The sequence below is a fragment of the Grammomys surdaster genome, unplaced genomic scaffold (assembly GCF_004785775.1).
Source record: "Grammomys surdaster isolate TR1022 unplaced genomic scaffold, NIH_TR_1.0 1036, whole genome shotgun sequence".
In the NCBI taxonomy this organism is placed as follows: Eukaryota; Metazoa; Chordata; class Mammalia; order Rodentia; family Muridae; genus Grammomys; species Grammomys surdaster.
Window position 1 is genome coordinate 2,782,256 of NW_021605455.1, and position 19,332 is coordinate 2,801,587.

At 41.2% G+C, this 19,332-nt stretch overlaps 1 protein-coding gene across 1 annotated transcript in view; it reads left to right on the top strand.

Moving 5' to 3' along the window:
- Nucleotides 1-19,332, top strand: part of Epg5 (ectopic P-granules autophagy protein 5 homolog) — a 97,255-nt gene that overhangs the window by 40,501 nt on the left and 37,422 nt on the right. Inside the window, exons 16-26 of the mRNA XM_028783215.1 lie at nt 711-967; nt 3,390-3,530; nt 5,252-5,396; nt 5,558-5,755; nt 6,444-6,554; nt 7,608-7,727; nt 9,191-9,357; nt 10,581-10,802; nt 12,312-12,435; nt 14,258-14,402; nt 17,941-18,112. Of these exons, the coding sequence (XP_028639048.1) occupies nt 711-967; nt 3,390-3,530; nt 5,252-5,396; nt 5,558-5,755; nt 6,444-6,554; nt 7,608-7,727; nt 9,191-9,357; nt 10,581-10,802; nt 12,312-12,435; nt 14,258-14,402; nt 17,941-18,112 (1,802 nt within the window). The remainder of the gene's footprint in view (nt 1-710; nt 968-3,389; nt 3,531-5,251; nt 5,397-5,557; nt 5,756-6,443; nt 6,555-7,607; nt 7,728-9,190; nt 9,358-10,580; nt 10,803-12,311; nt 12,436-14,257; nt 14,403-17,940; nt 18,113-19,332) is intronic.

Below are 19,332 nucleotides of genomic sequence, written 5' to 3' on the forward strand. Positions count from 1 at the left end.
TTTCTGACAGTTTAAGATACCAAATTTAATTTTTATAGTTTTAAAAGATTTTTCTTAAAAAGTTGTCTTTTATTTTGGAGATATGGTCTCACTGTGTAGCTCTTGTTGGCCTGAAACTCATTATATAGGCCAGTTTGGTCTTGAACTTACAGAGATCTGCCTGGCTCTACCTTCCAAATTCTGGGATCAAAGACCTGCCTCACAACACATGCAAAAATAATCTTTTTGTGACCATCGGTATTTCAGAATTTGGCATGCGTTATAGAGATATGTTGGAGCTTACATGTACAACTCAGGAGAACTGAGTGTCATTTTTAAAAATTTTGTAGATTGGTAGTTAAATTATTGGTGGCTTGATATTAGTTTTTATTACCACTAAATTGGCCAATGATGCCAGTAGGGCCCCTAAGTTTGATTTGTTGAGTGTATAGATAGCACAGTGGTATTGAGTTTCAACCTTTGTTTTTAGATTCTTTATTCTTTATTCTATATTCTTCTGCTTGAGCTGAGATCAGGTTCACAAAGCAAGTAAGTGGGGTGAGGGGCTGTGAGTGGAACATTGCTTTACTAAAGTGCAGCAAACGTCAGTCAAAGGGCAGGAAGTAACATATTCTTTTCCCAGGGCATCATTATCAACAGATGGTCGGCAGATGCAGTCCCTGGCCTCGTGTGTATGTGGTTAACACTTTTGAAATGAATGACTGTTTCAGGTTTCCTATTTGGCCAGCATTGTTCGATATGGAGAGACTCCTGAGACCTCATTTAACCAGTGGGCCTGGAATTTGATCTTGAGGTTAAAATTACACAAAAATGATTTTGGAAGACAGAACTTTCCAGTCGTTCCCTTGTGCAGCACGGTACCTGACATGACAGAATCATCCATGTTTCACCCTCTCTTGAAGGCTGTGAAGTCAGGCTTGCCCATCGGCTGCTATCTCGCTTTAGCTGTGACAGCTGTTGGCCACAGGTACTGTCTGGTGAACCTCCAGGGTAACTTGTAGGTAGGAGTTTTAGACTCTCATCTTTTCACATCCCAATCATGAGGCCTTCATTAAAGCCATTGCGGGTGAATTAGGGTCAAATAATGAGCCTTGTTTAATAATTTATACAGGGAGCTTATAAAGGGAGAGTAATGCCTAAATTCGCTCCTGTTCATTTGCCAAACCAAATATGTAGCTATAATCCATCTAAAGCTCCCTTGTAGAAGCTTTGCTGGGGACTTGTCTAGTCCTCTGTGTCTACAGAGCCTATGCTCAGTAGACAGTGGACGCATGTGATAGATAGATCGAGGGAATGTAGGAAGGGCAGCTGGTGGGGAGGATGTGAGCAGAGGGAAAGAGAGGAAGTACCCTTGACTGAGGTTGAACAGAGTTGAGGGATGGCTGGGAGGACAAATTTGAAAGTAGGTAAGAGAGGGTGGTTGATGTAGAATATTCTAGAAGGAGGAGTGGTTATTTAGGCCTTTAGGCCTAACACATTGCATTGTTCCCAGGAACTCGGGTGCCAGAGTAGTTCTTCTCCTCTAAGATGGAAATGATTGTATTGACTGGTTTTATGAAGCATAAGTTAGTCACAACACTCAGTACAGACTCAGAACAGTAGCTGGCTTGTTGACTCTTTAGCTTCCCAAACTTGCTTCATGATTTCTCTGGATGCTGTATCCATTCTGAGAGTGGGTTCTAATCACTGCTGGGTTCTTTCAGTACATATTGATGACTGATGGGAGTGAAGGAGACAATCCGTGTTTCCCTTTAGAACTGGTTCCATAGCTACAATCTGGGAGTAGAACAGAAGTAGTTTTAAGCAGCCTATGGGCTGGGGCTGAGGAGTAGAGTAGACAGACTTAAGTTGTACATAAGTATAACATCCTGGAGACAGAGGGAGTAATAACCAGAAAGTCACTCAGAATCATCATGCTAAAACATTGCTTTTAAAATATATTTCTTAAAATTAATATATTTTTTAAAAATAATGTGTATATGTGTATGTGTGCCATCATGTGTGTAGGTACCTGTGAAGGCCAGCATGTGTGGATCCCTGGACCTTGGGTTACAGGCTTGACATGGCTGTTGGGAACTGTCTTCTTGGAAGAGAAATACATGTTCTTAACCACTCCAGCCTTTATTCTGTTCCACACTTTCTCTCTTTTTCTTTTTAGAGGTTATTTATAGATACTGTAAAAAAAAATATATATATATAAAATGCTGCATTTTTTTGTTACTATTGTAAATACTCTGTACATTGTAGCCTTTGCACTATTTATTTTTTGGAGATTTTTTTTCTTCTTAGAGTTAAAGCAGTATAGGAAAAGTACAGAGTAAAGGAAATGGGGAAAATCCACTCATTTCCACTGCTCCTGTACTCTGAGCTCTCTGATGTGAGGCCACGTCTGAGTTTGTCTTCTTTGTCTTTCCTGTTAGATATAATCATGAGAATACAAGGCTGTGTTTTCACCCAGTGTAAGTGTAGAAGGAATGCTCTTTTACGTTGCTCTTGACTATCATGCTCATCATTGTTTTTATTTTGGTTTAGACTGTTTGGAGACAGGGTCTTAGTATGTATAGTCTTACCTGCCTTGGAACTCATTTTAGAGTAGCCTGGCTTTGAACTCATAGGAATCCACCTGCCCCTGCCTCCTGAGTGCTGGGATTAAAGGCATGTATGACCACACCTGGCTGTCTGTATTATTTGAAAATGATGCTATAAGATTTCCATTGAATATATTTTTCCTAATTTACATTAGTCTTCTGTAACAGTACTTTGCAGTTGTAAGAATGAGAAGTTTTATCTTTATATAGATCAACTTCTATTTCCTTCTATATTTATTCAAATGATTATATTTCAAATTCAAAATAAAAATAAATCTTTTAAGTCAGATAAACTAAAAAAAGTCAGTAAAATGAGAAAATACAAAATATAGTTCAAATGTATTAGAAAAATGATACATGTACCTCTACAAACGGAAACAACACAAAAAGCAACAAACCATAGAAACAAAATACTATTGTTTATTGTTATTCAATAATATTGGTAATAAATTATCTCAAAGGAAAAGAAACTGTATCTGACACACTGCAGTCTAGTGTCAGGCTGAGCTCACTTCATAATCTTCCCTTTGTCTGGGATCCTTAAGAGAGCTTTGGATCTCATTGTGTTCCTGGGACACCTTGTAAATCTGGATGCAGTGCTTTCAACTTTCTCATCTAATGAGATGAAAATATAGATGAGATTTTAAGAACTGCATTTCTAAGTTATGAGTGTAGAATTTCTGTGTGTAGGTTAGTCATAAAAGTTTTGGAAACTGAGATAATCCAGCTTGTATTTCATTGAAGGAATATAATTTTATGAATGAGCTGCTGAGTACTCACAGTCTCCTTTGTTTTCTGTAGCATTGAGAAGTTCTGTGCAGAAGGCATCCCACTGTTGGGCATTCTGGTCCAGTCAAGGCATCTGAGAGCAGTGGTCCATGTCCTAGATAAGATTCTACCAGTGTTCTACCCTTGCCAGTACTACCTTCTGAAGAATGAGCAGTGAGTATATTCTGCGAATAGAAATGCCCCAACAAGTACAATCGTCTGTTCTCTAGTTTCTAGAGTAAATTCGAAGGGAATGGTATTTCAGCAGTATTTTGTTTGTTTGCTTGGTGGTGGTGGTTGTTTTCCTCTCAGTTTCTAGAGAGAGGTAAAAGTATTATTTTCCAATCCATTTGAACATATTTTGTATTTTCTTATTTTGCTGCTTATTTTTCCATTTAACTGACTACTTTTTTTTTAAAGATTTGTTTTTATTTTTGATTTCATGTAATTTGTGTGTCTGTGTGACAGTATGGGCACATACCTGCAGAGGCCAGAAGAGGGTGTCACAGGTCCCTTGGATCTGGTTGTAAGACACCTGATGTGGGTGCTAGGACCACACTTGGGTTCTCTGCAAGAATAGTACATACTCTTAACTGGTGAGCCATCTCTTCAGCCCTCAGTAGTATTTTTTGTTTGTTTGTTTTACTGTTTTTATTTATTTGGTTAGTTTTATTTGTGTGTGTGTGTGTGTGTGTGTATGTGTGTGTGTATGTGTGTTTAATTTATTTTTATTCTTTATGAGGCAGCAAACTTTTGCACTCTGGTTTAGAATATGATTGATGAATGTTGTTTAGATTAATGATTCTAATTTTATTTGTTATGAAAGGTATTTCCTATCTCACTTAATTTAGAATTTCTTAGAAAGCCTATTAGTACTTAATTCTTTTAAGTTGTTTCCTTGAGAATCTTGGACTAATGCTCCTTACATGTAGTAGCAATTGTGACAATACCCAAACATACTGTTTATTGTAGCCTACAAGTTGTAGGAAGATAAAATGAATGGGAGAGAGGGAAGAGATGACCTGTCCAGAAGGCAGGGGTTGATCATCTGGGGCTTCACAGAAAGTGGTGAGAAGGGAGGGAGATCCAGTAGACCTGACAGGCAGTGGTACATAGGGATAAAGGTAGCATCAGTTTTCTTAGCAAATGCTTTGGGACCAGTATTTCTCAGATTTGCTTGCTGCTGAGAGTTAGCTGAGGTAGCTAAATTACATACCTACTCCTACACTCCTGGAGATTTGACTTTAGTAGAAAGAGTTAAGGATACTTTTAAAAAATTAAAATTAGCATCCTGCATACTTAGGGAAGCTTTTGGAGACGTTTTTCTTAGAAGCCCAAGGCACGGAGGAGAAAATGATATTTTAAGGTATTTTCTTTCAACACCCTTTAACTTGTCTGTATTTGCATGACTTGGATCTGTTCATTACAGTACTATAGAGAAACATAATTCCTTTTAGCACACATTAAATTTGAAGATTTTATCCTTCTGAAGTCCTTAAAAATTTATCAGAATCCCTACATAGCACTGTGTTCTAAAAATGGAACCAATGTAATGTTTTTCTGCAATTATCTGCTGGTAATGAAAAGACTCTGGGCATATAGCTCAGTGGCAGAACACTTGCGTAGCATGCTCATGGTTCTAGATCCATTCCTAGACACCTTCTACCCGCTGCCCCAAGGTTGCTGTGGTGGTATGTGTCTATAAACCCAGCGTTTGGGAGGTCTGGTGTTCAAGGACAGTTTCAGCAACATATAAGTTAGAGGCCAGCTGGGATCCATGAGACCCTATCTCAAAACAGCAAGAAGAAAATAAAGCAAGCAAACACAGCTCCACACAGAGCTGATGGCAATTCTGCTTGATTAGATAAGGTGTAAGATCCTTTGTGCTCCTGCAGGTTTTTGTCGAACCTTCTCCTCTTCCTACAATTGGACAGTGGTGTTCCTCAGGGAGTCACACAGCAGGTTACCCAAAGGGTAGCACAGCATCTGACAGGAACCATCCATGGAGACAATGTGAAGCTTCTCAACAGCATGATCCAGGTCAGGGGTCTTACAAATCTCTTAAGATACTTTTCCTCTTCCCACAGATCTTGGTACAGGAGGCTCTTAGAGTTGGATTTTCATGGGGGTGGATAGCATTTTGAAAGTGGGAGGTAGCGTGGGTGTTAACCTTTCAGATCACCTGAGCTGCTTCTTCCTAGGCACACATATGTGTAAGCACTCAGCCAGATGAAGTAGGTCCTGTGGCTGTGTTGGAGTTCTGGGTCCAGGCTCTCATAAGCCAGCATCTATGGTATCGAGAACAGCCTGTGCTCTTCCTCATGGACCACTTGTGTAAGACAGCGTTTCACCTGATGCAGGAAGATTGTGTGCAAAAATTGCTCTATCAACAGCACAAGGTAACTAAGAAAAAACTGTTTCCATCATTGGATAGATACTAGCTGCTAAAAGGGTCTTGTAAATATACAATTCCTGGTAATAATCTGTGGCAGCTTTTTTTTTTTAAAACTAAGTTACATGTTAATATCTTTTTTCAGTAGTCATAATCCACTGCACAGATCCCTGAGAAGGCATAGAGGAGCACACCACAGTGGGCCTGCAGCTCTCAGTGCATGTCCCTGTGTGCATCCGGGGACTGCTGCAGCTGACAGTAGTTTCCACAGCCCTATACTTGAAATCCTTTTTCAATTAGTATGTACACACTGTCATCATATTCAAGATAATATTTTCATACATGTGTATCGTGTACTTTGCTCATGACTGGTTCACTGCTGAATTCTACCAGAACTTTAAAGAAGAACTCATTGCAGTGCCCTCCATACTATTCCACAAAATCACAAGGAGGGGTGTTACCAAACTCATTCTATGAGCTGGTGTTACCCTGACACCAAAACCATTTAGGGGATGATAAAGAAAACCATAGGTGAGTTCTCTGATGAACATAGAAAAAAAATTCTGAGTAAACTGAATTCAGCAACACCATGAAATCTGTGTCTGGTGGAATCTTCAAGTACAGAGGTAACTGCTCATACCCTTGGTAGAGTCTCTTTGAAAGACTCTCTGTTGCTCTTCTCCTCCCTGATGTAGAATGCCTTAGGTTACCACTGTGACCGGAGTCTACTCTCTTCCTTGGTGAACTGGATTGTGGCAGGAAACATCACTCCTTCCTTCGTGGAGGGCTTGTCCACATCCACACAGGTATGAAGCCTACTGAAGACAATTTATGATCTTTGTAAATTTTAATTTTGTGACCATCCTTACTGAGGTCAGGGCCGAGAGGAGAGAGAGCAAGAGTGGGTTTTAGTGGTAGTTGGTCTTAGTTTCAGACTGATTCTGCCGTTTACTAGCTCTGTGCCTTGGGCTGCTGCTTCTCTGTCTTCAGTTTCCTCATAATCAGATGAATATCATTGAACCTGTATGTGAAGCACTCAGACCTTAGTCAGTACTCACTATGCTTTGTTTGGCCTTGCTCTTGTCAGAGGAGACACCAGCAGCCGGTCTGAGGCTGCGTAAGGCCGTGTCTATTTTGTCTCTTAAGCTGTAATATCCTTCACTCTATTAACCGGTCCTCCTGGGACTGACCTGACAGTAGTTCCTCACTGCTGTCTAACTGTTGCCCATTCCCCCACTTCTGCTTTTGTGCTTCACTGAGACTCTGCCTAGCTCTAGAACATTCTCTGGTACAGCGCTCTACCACCTAATGCAGTTTTCATCATTTCCCCCCTAAATCAGCAGTTCTCAAACTGTGGGTTGTGACTCCTTTGAGTGATCAAATGACCCCCTCACAGAGGTCTCCTAAGACTCTCTGAAAGCACAGATGTTTATATTACAATTCATAACAGTGATAAAAATTACAGTTTTAAAGTAGTAATGAAAATAATTTTATGGTTGGGGATCACTACAACATAAGTTGTGTATATCTGTATTAAAGGGTCACAGCATTAGGAAGGTTGAGAACCACTGCTGTAGAAGAATTTAGTATTTTTCAGTTTCTTGTTTTGTCTTTATTGTATATGTATGACAAGAACATAGACACATATTAAGTACATAGGAAGCTCAATAGTTGTTGCTTGAGATCTGCATGTGTGTTTTTCAGTGATACAGATCAAGTCCAGGGACTTACACATGCTAGGCAAATGCTGGATCACTGAGCCATACCTTCAGCCCTAGAAAATACTTAAACTTCTGAACAGGATATATTATCAGTTGGAACAAGTGGCTTCTTTTAATCTCCTTTGTTTGTTGTTATAGGTTTGGTTTGCATGGACTGTATTGAACATGGAATCCATCTTTGAAGAGGACTCTCAGCTCCGAAGAGTTGTTGAAAGGGAATTGGTTATAAATGAGTTTAGTCCTGACCAAGCTCTAAAGGTACAGTAGTAGTTCTGCCTTTGAGTTGCAGGGTGTGGCTTACGCTCTAGGTGAGTCGTTCACTATAGTCTGTTAACTCCTCCTTGTTTGTTACTCTGAAGAGTCAGAAAGTACAGCCACCATTTAGCTTCTAAAATTCCCACATAACTGAAGGGTGTGCTGGCTTCTCAGAGTCCCCACCTTGTCTGTCACTGAGGAGTATGTTCCTAGTCTGAGTGTAGGAGGTTGCTGTTGCCCTTGTGTTCCAGGTATATCTGGAACCCCTTGTTAAAACTTGTTACAGATCAGATTCCTGATGCTTGCTTCGGAAGTTTTGAGTCTTTGAGCCTGGATTGGAACGAGGAATTTTTTTTTAAAAAAAGAAACCCCGATGATCAGTCTGTGAAATAGGCAGGGCCAAGGCTTCTGATGTAAAGATCTACTTCAAGAGCCATCATAGAGACTTTGCTTTCAGGTTTCAGAGCCTGTCAGGGGATTCTTCACTCCTTAAAAGCCCTATTAAAATCTAGATTTTTGAGGTTGGTAAAATTTGACAGATTCACTTTTGGTTTCTCTATCATTCGACTGCTTTGCTCTATGAGGTTAAAATTTTATTTATTTAAGGTTTTGGTAGCATATGCTAGTGACCATAAGGGCTTTATCATGACATTTCCTGTGTGCCTAGACTAATTTGATAATATCCCTCCCATACTCCTCCTCCTCCTATCCTGTGGATCCCGTCTGCTTCCTGGCTGCTTCCTCTTCCTCTTCTCTCCTTTTTTCTCCTATGACACAGTTTAATTAGGTTTATTTACCTTGCTAGTGGCTATTCAATTGAAGGGGGAAAAACCTAAAAACCCCAAGTTTCTTTTTCTTTGCTCCATCCACAAGGAGGGCTGGGCCTTAGGAACCTCTCTCCCCTCCATGATAGTATGTTGTTGGCCCTAATGCTGTGCAAATGTCTGCAGGTATATCTGCTGAGGGTTCAAGAGTGTCACACCCATGTCATGACCCAAAGACATTATAGTGTTTTATATGCTAAGGAATTTCAGAAATGGACATCAGAATTTAGAATTTTTTTTCATTTGTTTGAGACAGGGTCTCAGGTATTCACAGGCTATCCTCCAGTTTACAATATAGTTAAAGATGACCTCGAAGTTGTGATCCTCCTGCTTCTACATTTCAATTTACCACACTGCTGCAACTGAACCCAGAGCCTCTAAGCAAGTGCGTTGAACTGAGCCCTATCCCCACTGCTTTAAATGACTCTGCATGTAGGTTTTGATTCTGGGGCCTGTGAAATATCTTTACAGAGAAAGCTGGGCCCCGTACTTGCTGCCAAAGGTTAAAATATCAAGTAGTAGGCTTGGAAAATGTCTTAATGTCTTTTTCTTATCCAAGTAAAAGCAAAATATTTAATTTAGAAGGAAAAGTGATTTTGATTGCATTTGTTTGGCCGTTGCTAAGGCTCTGCTCTCTTGTAGAAAGCCCAGGTCTACCTGAAGCTACCCATCGTTCCATCCCTGCAGAGGCTGTTGATTTATCGCTGGGCCCACCAGGCTCTGGTCACACCTTCTGATCATCCTCTTCTGCCACTCATTTGGCAGAAGTTCTTCCTCCTGTATCTTCATCGCCCAGGACCACAATATGGGTATGGTACCCGGTACTGTATAAGTTCCCAGCAGCTCACTCCCATCTGTATGCTGTGGAGTGTGAGTTAGTCATTCTCTTCTGACATAGCTAGGATTCTCTGTGTTCTATAATTATTAGGCTTGATCTTAATGGAGTTTGGGGTATCTTGTGGCAATTTCGCTTTACCGTCCTCTGTTCCTAATATGTCAAGGACAGTACCTGGGAACTGGGCAAGGCTCAGCAGAGAACCTCTGGAGGTGTGTAGGGAGAGAAGGTGCTCCAGACTGAGGCTACATATGTGGCCTCTCAGAGGCCTATACAAGGGACCCAGTGAAGAGTACTGGTGTCTGCATGTAGGCCTCGGGCTGTGCATGGGGTGCTGCACGGTTCTACTGAGTAGCAAGGTCCGGCCTGTCCAGGCCGTGCATTGAGACTAAGCACTGCTCTTCAGGTCCTGCTGAATCCCAGCTCCACCCCCTTCCTTCCCTTCACTCCTTTGAAGCATAAAGAAAGATGCTGACTTTTAGTTACCTCCGTTTTCTATTAGATTTCAAGTTCTTCCAAAACAAAGGCTGTCTTTATTCTCGAGGTGCGCTGATGTCCTGCCTTTGTAGGGTTTCAGCCTTTCCAAGGCCACTTTAGTTTCCCTTCTCTCTAGGGATACATTCCAAGATGCCCTGTGGATGTTGGAAGCCTCAGTTGGTACTAAATTCTACATACATTCCTGTGATAAAATTCAGCTTATAAATTACGGATAGTGAAAGATAATCAGTAATAACTAGTGATAAACAACTACAACAGTATTCTATTGTAGCACATGTGCTGCCAAAGAGAGCTCAGTCTAACAGTGTCCTGTAATCAAACTCGGTTAAAACCTCTACCCTAGGGCAGGCAGGACAGTTCCATGAGTGTCAGTGCCTGTGTGCCAGTTAACGCTTGAGAGCTGTCCTCTGGCTTCTATGCTAATGCCATAGCACGTATGCTCCTGCAGACAGACAGGCAGACAGACAGACACTTGTACTGCTCATTTCTGGAATTTTCTGTTTGGCATTTTTGTACCATGGTTGACTGTGTAATTAGACCTGTGAAAACCGAGCCAGTTGAGAGGAACTCTCTGTACATAGTCTTTGGTTCCTCAGCCTCTAAGGGCTAACAACGCAACTTGCTAATTGACGGCTGTGTTGTGTCTTTTAGAGTATTTTCTGCTCAAAGGTTATAGGCTCTGCTTACATTTTTTTTAAGGTTGCCTGTAGATGGATGTATTGGAAGAAGGTTTTTTCAAAGTCCCTCGCATGTCAGTTTGTTGAAAGACATGAAGGGCCGCCTGACGGAGGTGGCTGACTTCCACTATGCTGCGAGCAAGGCCCTCCGTGTTCCAGCAGAGGGCAGTGAAGGGACACCAGAGCAGCAGGCTGGCACCCCATGCTTCCTGACTTCTCCAGAACTGCACCGGGAACTAGTGAGGTAAGATGGCTATCTGCTGCTGTTTGTGCACAGACACTGCGCTAGAGCCACCAGCGTTGATGCAGAGCTTAGATGTACATACTCTCAGATTGTCAGATTCTGTTTGGAAGGTGTTGACACTGATTGACCTGGAGACACTTGTTGAATGATTGAGTCTGAGTAGTAATGCAGAGGGCTGACACGCTTCCCTTTCCTCAGTGTGAAAAAAGAAGGAAGCCAAAGCAAATTGGTCATAGCAGGCGTGTAACACCAGAGCCTTCTAAATGACTACAGAAAGTGGTGGCCAAGGAAGGCTCTATAACTCTGAGATCCTGAACAAGATTCAGAGGCTTATTAATCCAGGTATAGATTTGCATGTCCTTCAGTGATTGGAATTTTGTAGTGAGCCAGGCTTGGTTAGCATGGTTTCTGCCTATGAATTTAACTTAGTACAAATGGTTGTCTTAGAGCAAGACCACATAAAACATTGCTGTTATGCATTATCTATTCTCAATAGCAAAACCTTGGTTTGTGTAGAGACTCAGGTCTCAGGCTTGCTTTGACCCTGGACCCTCAGGGGTTGTCTCAACCTATATCCTGAGTGATTAAAGGGCCCCCCCCCCCGGGTGTGTTTAACCAGGTTTACTAGAAGGTTTTCTCTTGGAACATTTTAGGTCTTTGGTACTCCCTCGTCCTCTCTTCAATTCCCTGAAAGTGGCCATCCTGAGTCAGGAGGTAGAAGAGAAGACACACACACACACACACACATATATGTATGTGTATATGTACATGTATATGTATGTGTATATATTGGGCCTTGTCTGTATCTTTCTTTCTTGACACAATGTTCTGATTACAAAGGAAGTAATTTTCCACTTTGCTGACCAGAGCTACTGCAGGCTGTATTTTGGTTATCTGTGTCTGCCAGCTACTTCTCTGTGCTGTTATTCAAACAATGCCTTGGATACCAGTGATCTTAGCTAATAGCTGGCTGTAGTAACAGAAATAGACTGTTAAAACATATTTAAAAATAAAGACAGTTTGTAAGCCTAGCTTTTAAAAAATGTTCCATTTTAATGAAAGCAAGGTACACAGATCCACAGTTTTATTTATGGTTTCCTTGAGACAAGAGTGGCCATTGCTGTTAAGCTGGCAAGTGCTTGCAGTTGGATAGAAACTATCTTTTGGTATTTTCCAAGTACTAAGGCTGACCTTGTTTGGCTTAAACAGGATAGCAAAGCTCTGAGCTCAGATCTAGGGCTGTGGTATAAGCACTCCTCCGACTGGCTCTAGTTAGTCCTTCATCAGTAGAAGGGCTCTCAGAGCCCCATCCAGATCTTGCATAAGCAGGTTCTAAATCCCATTTTAACAATGTATGAGTTTCTAAGGAGAGGCAGTGGCTGCTAGACACATTTCTTCATGGAAGCTTTATTCTCTTACATGGTGGAACGAGAGTTCTCAGTAATAGAAGAAACTCCATTCGTCTGCATATCGTTTCACATTTTATGTACTTGTGTTTTTATCTTTTAGGCTCTTCAATGTGTATATATTATGGTTAGAAGATGAAAATTTTCAGAAAGGAGATACCTATATTCCTTCTTTACCAAAGCATTATGATGTTCACCGGCTAGCAAAAGTAATGCAGAATCAGCAGGTAAAACTATGAAAATGCCTTTAAAAAGACATTTCTAAATGTAAATTGGACTGGCTATAGAAAGGTGCTAACTCATGGGATGGGTGGTCACACATAGTCATTCTAGTGGGCTTTGTCAGTACATATACAAATCTTTTGACAGGATATTCTCTGTTAAGTGTCCTGCTGTAATGGCCTCACCTGAGCCCCACACTTGTTCTAGGGCTTTTTGTAATCTGTTTTTGACCATAGCCCTTGTCCTGTGGTGTTCTTGCTTATTTGAGCTGTGATTAACTAAACACTTAAGCATCAGAGGCACAGGGAATGAATTCGGGTCATAGGTCATAGGCTCAGGAGGTGACGGAGAGACTTCCTTGTGACTGTCTGCTTCTGATTATCTTTCTGGAGCTCCTTGCTTCTAGTTCCTGTGTGTTCTTTTAGGTTGTCCGGCAGACACAACTGTGTTTCATCCCTAACTTCTAGTCTCAGTTTTCTCCAAGTTTCAGTAGCTAGCCTGGAAGGAGGCAGAAAAGCAGGAAAGGCTTCTCTCCAGCATCCCTTCATCTAGGAGCTGAGTTTGGCAGCTGTTGATCCAGACTTAGAACCTGTAAATTCCAGTTGTCTTATAAATATCATTAAGGTTATTTATTTATTTACTTATTTAGATTTTTATTTTCTGTATATGAGTGTTTTGCCTGCATCTAAGTCTGTGCAGCCATGGAGTTGCAGATGATTGTTAGCTGCCATGTGGGTGCTAGGAACCAAACCAGGGTCCTCTGCAAGAGCAAGGAGTGTACTGAACAGCTAAGCCATCTCTCTAGATCTGAAGGTTATGTTTGTATTTATTTTTACAGTTTGACTCAGTCCCCATATTCTGAAAGTGGCAGATGAGTCTGTTTAACCTGTGAGTCTTACTCTTTTTCTGTTTCCTTTTACACTTTGTCTGTTGAAGAGACTGGCTATGGCCATCTGCAGTGTTCTCACACTCTAAGTTCTGCTGATTTTACATAGCAGCAAAACATATTCTCTGGGGTAGCTTAATATATTTTCTTGTAATTTTGCATGAATTTAATCCAGATTAATTTATTATTCCTGGATTCACTCATCGTTGTGCTCTGTAGCTCAGGTGGATTGTCACTCACTATATAGCCCAGAGGCCTTGAACCTGCAGCCAGTGCTCTTGCTTTAACTTCCTGAGAACTGAGACTACAGGTGTGAGTTGCCGTGTTAAGCTTCAGTATCTTTATTTTTAAAAAGCATTTTAAAGATTTAATTTTATTATTTTTAATTATTTTAAATTTAAATTTATTTTTAAGTGTATGTGTATGTCTGAGGGGTGGTATGTATCCATGTGTTCAGCTGTCCACTGAGGCAGAGGCTACAGTTACAGTACTGTGAGCTGTCTAACATGGGTGCTTGGAACTGCGCTCAGGCCCTCAAATGAACAGCACACATTCTTAACTGCTGAGCAGTCTCTCTAGCTCCTGCATTTATGTTAAAATCTTACTTTAAACAATATTTTCTTTATATGTCTTATAATGCATATAATTTAGTAGCCTCATAGTGTATGTATTAACATACTACTTAATTAGTACATTAATACAGTTCATTAATATGCATATAGTGAGCCTGTTCAGCAATTTTTTCCCTAGTCGTGGTATATAGGCAACAGTTTGTAACTACTGTTAAGATTGTTAGTGGTCCTTTGCAGCTTAGTTCACACTAATGTTGGAAGCCTCGTGGATCACCTCACTGTAACTGAGTGTCCCACTGAGTTAAACTCATAGTTGTATGTGTGAGCGTGTGATTCATCTGCTCATGAAGTGCTTTTGTCCGACCGTAGGACCTGTGGATGGAGTACGTGAATATGGAGCGCATCCATCATGAGTTCCAGGAGACAGTTGCTCTGTGGACACAGGCCAAGTTTGAGTCCCATTCTGGGGCCTGCAGCTCATCAGCACAGCTGGATTTCACTGACCCTTTGCTGGGTGAGTCCTGTGACATCAACCCCTTTGAAAGACATAACGTTTGTTTGAATCAGCGCTATCGAAGGTTAAGGTTTCCACACTTTATCTCTCCAAAGACAATTGTTCTTTAAGAGTTCCCTGTTTGAAAAAAATTAATAAAAATAAAAAATATATTGTTTAAGTTGCTAGGAAAGAAAAGTTGTTTTTTTTTGTTTTGTTTTTTTAACTTGTCCACTACTGAGGGATAGAACCCAAGCCCTGAATGGCATAAACAAGATTGGTGATGAATCATCTTTCATGAAGGAAGTTCAGAGGCAGGTGGCTCAGAGCAGTAGGATAGCCCAGTGATTCGTGAAGCTCTCAAGCACTCTGTTCTCTTATCCTGCTGCCTCACTGTCCTGGGAGTGGCCTCTACCTCCAAATCTAATGGCTGCTTACCTTGTCCTCTTGGCTTACAGTGGAGTGGCCGGAAGGGATGGCTCCTTAAAAGAATTGTTTTAAGAATGTGCCCATAGATTCTCTAGTTATCCTTCATTGGCCCAGACCTAACCACACATCTGTCTGCCACTGAAAGTGAGGCCTCCCACTCGGGACTCATTTCTTTTTCAATGCTTTCAAGTATAACTTTAAACGTAGTCAAGTTAGGTTTGCAGTGTTAACATTCAGAAGTTGATTTTGTTTTTTTATAACTATTTTCTCTGTATCTGGAACCCTTACCACGGAATGGAAATGCTTTAGATTATTTTTTCCTTCCCTCCCTCCCTCCTTCCTTCCCTTCTTCCCTCCTTCCTTCTCTCATTCCTTCTCTCTCTTCCTCCTTCCTTCCCCCTTCCTTCCTTCCTTCCTTCCTTCCTTCCTTCCTTCCTTCCTTCCTTCCTTCCTTCCTTCCTTCCTTTCTGAGACCTCGTCTCACTGTGTACCTCTGGCTGGCCATATCTTGCTGTCTAGATCAGGAAGAACTCATAGAGATCTACCTGCCTCTGGCCCTGGAGTGCTGAGATTACAGGTGTGCTTCTTTAAATGCTGCTTGTTTCTTGCAGTTGATTTTTCTAGAAAGATTGTGCATTTAAATGATAAGTTAATGTGTCAGGCCAGGTCACAAAGGCTGTTTAACCTACAGAGCTGCTGTAGATGCACAATTTTAAAACACGGAAAATTGTATCTGAGTTTTTCTTTAATATTAATTATGAAATATATTTTTATAATGTAAGACATAACAAAATTGTAAATCATTAACATATTATAATTATAGTGTACTAAACATTGAGGTGGTCAATGGAGAGGCAGAGATATTCTTTATTTCAATTGCCCTAGTCTACTTAGTTAGATAAAGAAAAAAAAAGATTTTCTCTGGGTTTGAGTTCACATCTGTTGATCTTAGTTTCATCTAAGGTACCAACATTTTCTGAAATTCCAACATTTCACTCCTTGTTTTCTCCCAGAAATATTTTTGTGATTGTAAAATTTGTATGTACACATTTGAAAAGCTCTTTGGAGAGGAACAGAGGAGGATTTGAAAACTGCCTTCACCTTACCCACATGCCAATGACTGGCTTTGGCATCCACGTGGTGGGTAAATTGAGGCAGGCAGCCATTGGGGTCAGTGCTTAGAGTCACTGACCAGAGTGGATCCAGATGCCTATAGGGGCTGCTGCCAAAGAGAAGTTACTCTGCAGACTGTTTCCTGAGGGAACAAAGCTTAATTTACTGGGACTGGGGCTGTCTGTGGCCAGCAGAAAAATTACAAAGTCTTTTAACTCCTTGGGGCTAGTGAGAAAGAAAAGGAAAGAGTAAATTCTCTCTTTCTCACACACACACACACACACACACACACACACACACACACACACACACACACACATACACTGAAGGGATGAAACAAAAGGCAGAGTTCAATAATTTCACACACACAAATATACATGCATGTATACATAACACACACACATACATGCATACAGACCTACAGTCAGACATGTACACATTCACACATAGAATGGTTAGAGCAAAGCTCCAGCAAGCAGGCTCCAAGTATTCCACACATACATACATAAACACACACAATTGGTGGGTGGAAGGAACAATGTTCTAACCTCCATTGGCACAGACTTTACACATACACAGAGTCAGTGGATGGGAGAGACAGTGTTCCAGCCACACCATCTTTTATTCTTTCTTCTATAGCTTAGATATCTATCACAGCAAAATCTTTCAAGCAGTGTACAATTACAATGTGATTAAATTTTAGTTTTCTTCTAGAGAATGATTATGAAAAAACTGTATTTTCCACTATTTTTACAAGTAATAACATTACATAGTACAGGTAAAGAAAACATTATTCTTAAAATAAAAAAAACCACGTACAGTCATAACTAAGCAACTTATTATAGATTAACACAGTGAAAGCAACCAAAGTAGTTTTCTCAGCCAGTTTCTCTTACTTGGCAGACAGCAATTTGTGGTTACAAAGAAGTAATTATTTTATTATTTGTCTTTAAAAGTAATCTTGTAAAAATCTTAAAAGAATCACAAATATAAAGTTTTATATAAAAATTAGTCATGTCTACCTTAAATTCCTGTTCTAAACTCAACTAACTTTCACAATTTTTCTGTTCTGTTTCATAATGCCCATTACCTTCTCGTCTATTTCTATGAAGTTTCTCAGGACAGAGACACTAAACTTCCTTCTTGGGATTGATCTCATCCATTATCCAGATAATCCAGCTGTTTAAATTTGCTCAGTAGACACCACATGCTAACATTAAGTTTAAACTAGCATGTCATACAAGGCTGTCTAGTAATTTAAGATTATGAAGCTTGGCTCTTGAACCATTAGATTATAAATCCTTACCTTTCCTGCAAAAAGTATTTAATCTCTGGTTCACCCTGAGGAAGTGGTATACATCCATCTTCTACTACCAATAAACAATATGGACAAGCAAGGACTGTTTCTCTCATCAAGGACCATCGTGGGGTGGGGTAGGGGGACGACACATGATTTTCAGTGGCACTGAATGCCTGGGAATTAGGGAACCCCAGCTTTGGCCTCAGCCTGCATCGTTTTCCACCCAGGCTGGGGTCTCCATCTTAGGCTGTGTTTTCCTACCCCCTGAGAGGTGTGTCAGCCCTTGGCGTAAGCCTATCACCTGATGACAGCATAGGGTGAAATGCAGCCTAGTGCTCTGCATTTAGTCTGCCTGGGCAGAGTTCACACTCCAGTGGTAAGATGGAACTCGAACCCACAAGCCACTTGGCACAGTCCTTTCTTTTTATCTTAGTTCTTGGTATTGGGCTAATAGTGTTTCCATAACCAACAGTTGGTAGACTGATCTATCTCTTCAGCTATGCTGCTGATTACCTACCTCCTAGTAGCCTATTATTAGGCTTGTGGTATTTATAAAGAACGAACCACACATTTAACCATCCATTTAAGTGCCTTTTGATTAAGGAACTATTCTGAAAGTCTCTTAACATTCTTTTCAGAATTAACAGACCAGGGCTATGTCTATTTAGTGTGTTATCGCCCCTTGGTATGCATGACTAAGTATGGCTTTTCTTTCAGCTAAAGCAAGGGTTCTAAGTAACTTAGAGAAGCATGAGGCTCCACATCCTCCTCTGATGCTGCACCCCATGAGGCCTCCTGTGCCACTCATTTCCTCAGCTGTGCTGTTGACTCAGAAGGACACCACCCAACTCATGTGCACAGACCTGAATCTGCTGCAGCAGCAGGCCAGGTAAGACAGGAGACCTTGAGAATGGTACTTCCTGCTTGTTGCTTTGTCAGCAGTGATGATGTGGACGGGGGCTGGCTTCCACACCAGTATTCTCAACACTGCACTAATCCAGGTAGTTTACTCAACTACATGTGTGTTCTGTATGTGGCTGTGAACATAGGAACCCAGGCCCCACAAAGGCCAGAGGTATTGGATTCCCTGGAGCCAGAATTACAGGCAGTTATGTGGCACCTCAAATGAGTGCTGGGAACTGAGTGTGGGTCCTACGGAAGTGCAATTGTAGGCTGTAATTTAAACATGAAAGCTTTATCTGTTCCCGTCCTAGCTCCCAAGTAATTGGCTAAAGACCTACTAAGTTTATTAAAAGTTGTAAGCACTATGCCTGGGCAGATGGTCATCTCTTCTAGCCCTCTGAGCTACTTCTCAGCCACAGTCCTGTGTTACTGTGTTTGAGTCTCACTCTGGCTTGCACTGCCCCATGTGTGTCCTCATGGAGAATTCCTTGGTGACCTGCTCATCATGACTCTTCTGGACCTTCTGCCTCATGGCCACCTCTCCCTTCTTATGGTCTTTCTCTTCTTCCTCTCTCTCCTCCTGGGACCCATGGCTGAGAAACCAGTCTTCCTATCTCCTCTGCCTAGGTGTAGGCTGATCAGCTCTTTGTACCAGTCCTGATAATTGGGGTGCATTCTTAACATGACATTGACATAGGAGATGGTTCAATAATCAAGACAGTGCTAGTGTCCAGACTGTAGCCAGATCTTTGGGCACAGAAAATGGCAATTAACTGTACAGTGCCCAGAGCATCCTGCGGTGCACACGTTTACTGAGCCATCTCTCCAGTCCCTGTGTCAGGTCTCAATTTCATGTTATATGGCACTCTCATATGCTGTCAGTGTCACATATGTCCTGTGGGGATTTTCTGAGGTCAGTAGTTCTGGCTAAGATGTTTTATGCTTCCTCTCAGAACACTGTCTGGTACTGGAAAGGTGGTGTTAGAGGGAGGCAGCATGAAGCTCACATTGTGTCAGCGCCTTGCTCTTCTCTCTCTGTGTTTAGAACATTGACATAGGTACTTGGTCAAAGGGCAGGAGAGTCTTTTGTTCGGAGTTCATGGTACATACAGAAGAGCCAACTGTTTAAGGTTTGGTTTTCAACCACAGTCTTGAGTGTATATGGACAAGACTGTTTTATTAACAAACAAGCTTAGTTTTATAAAT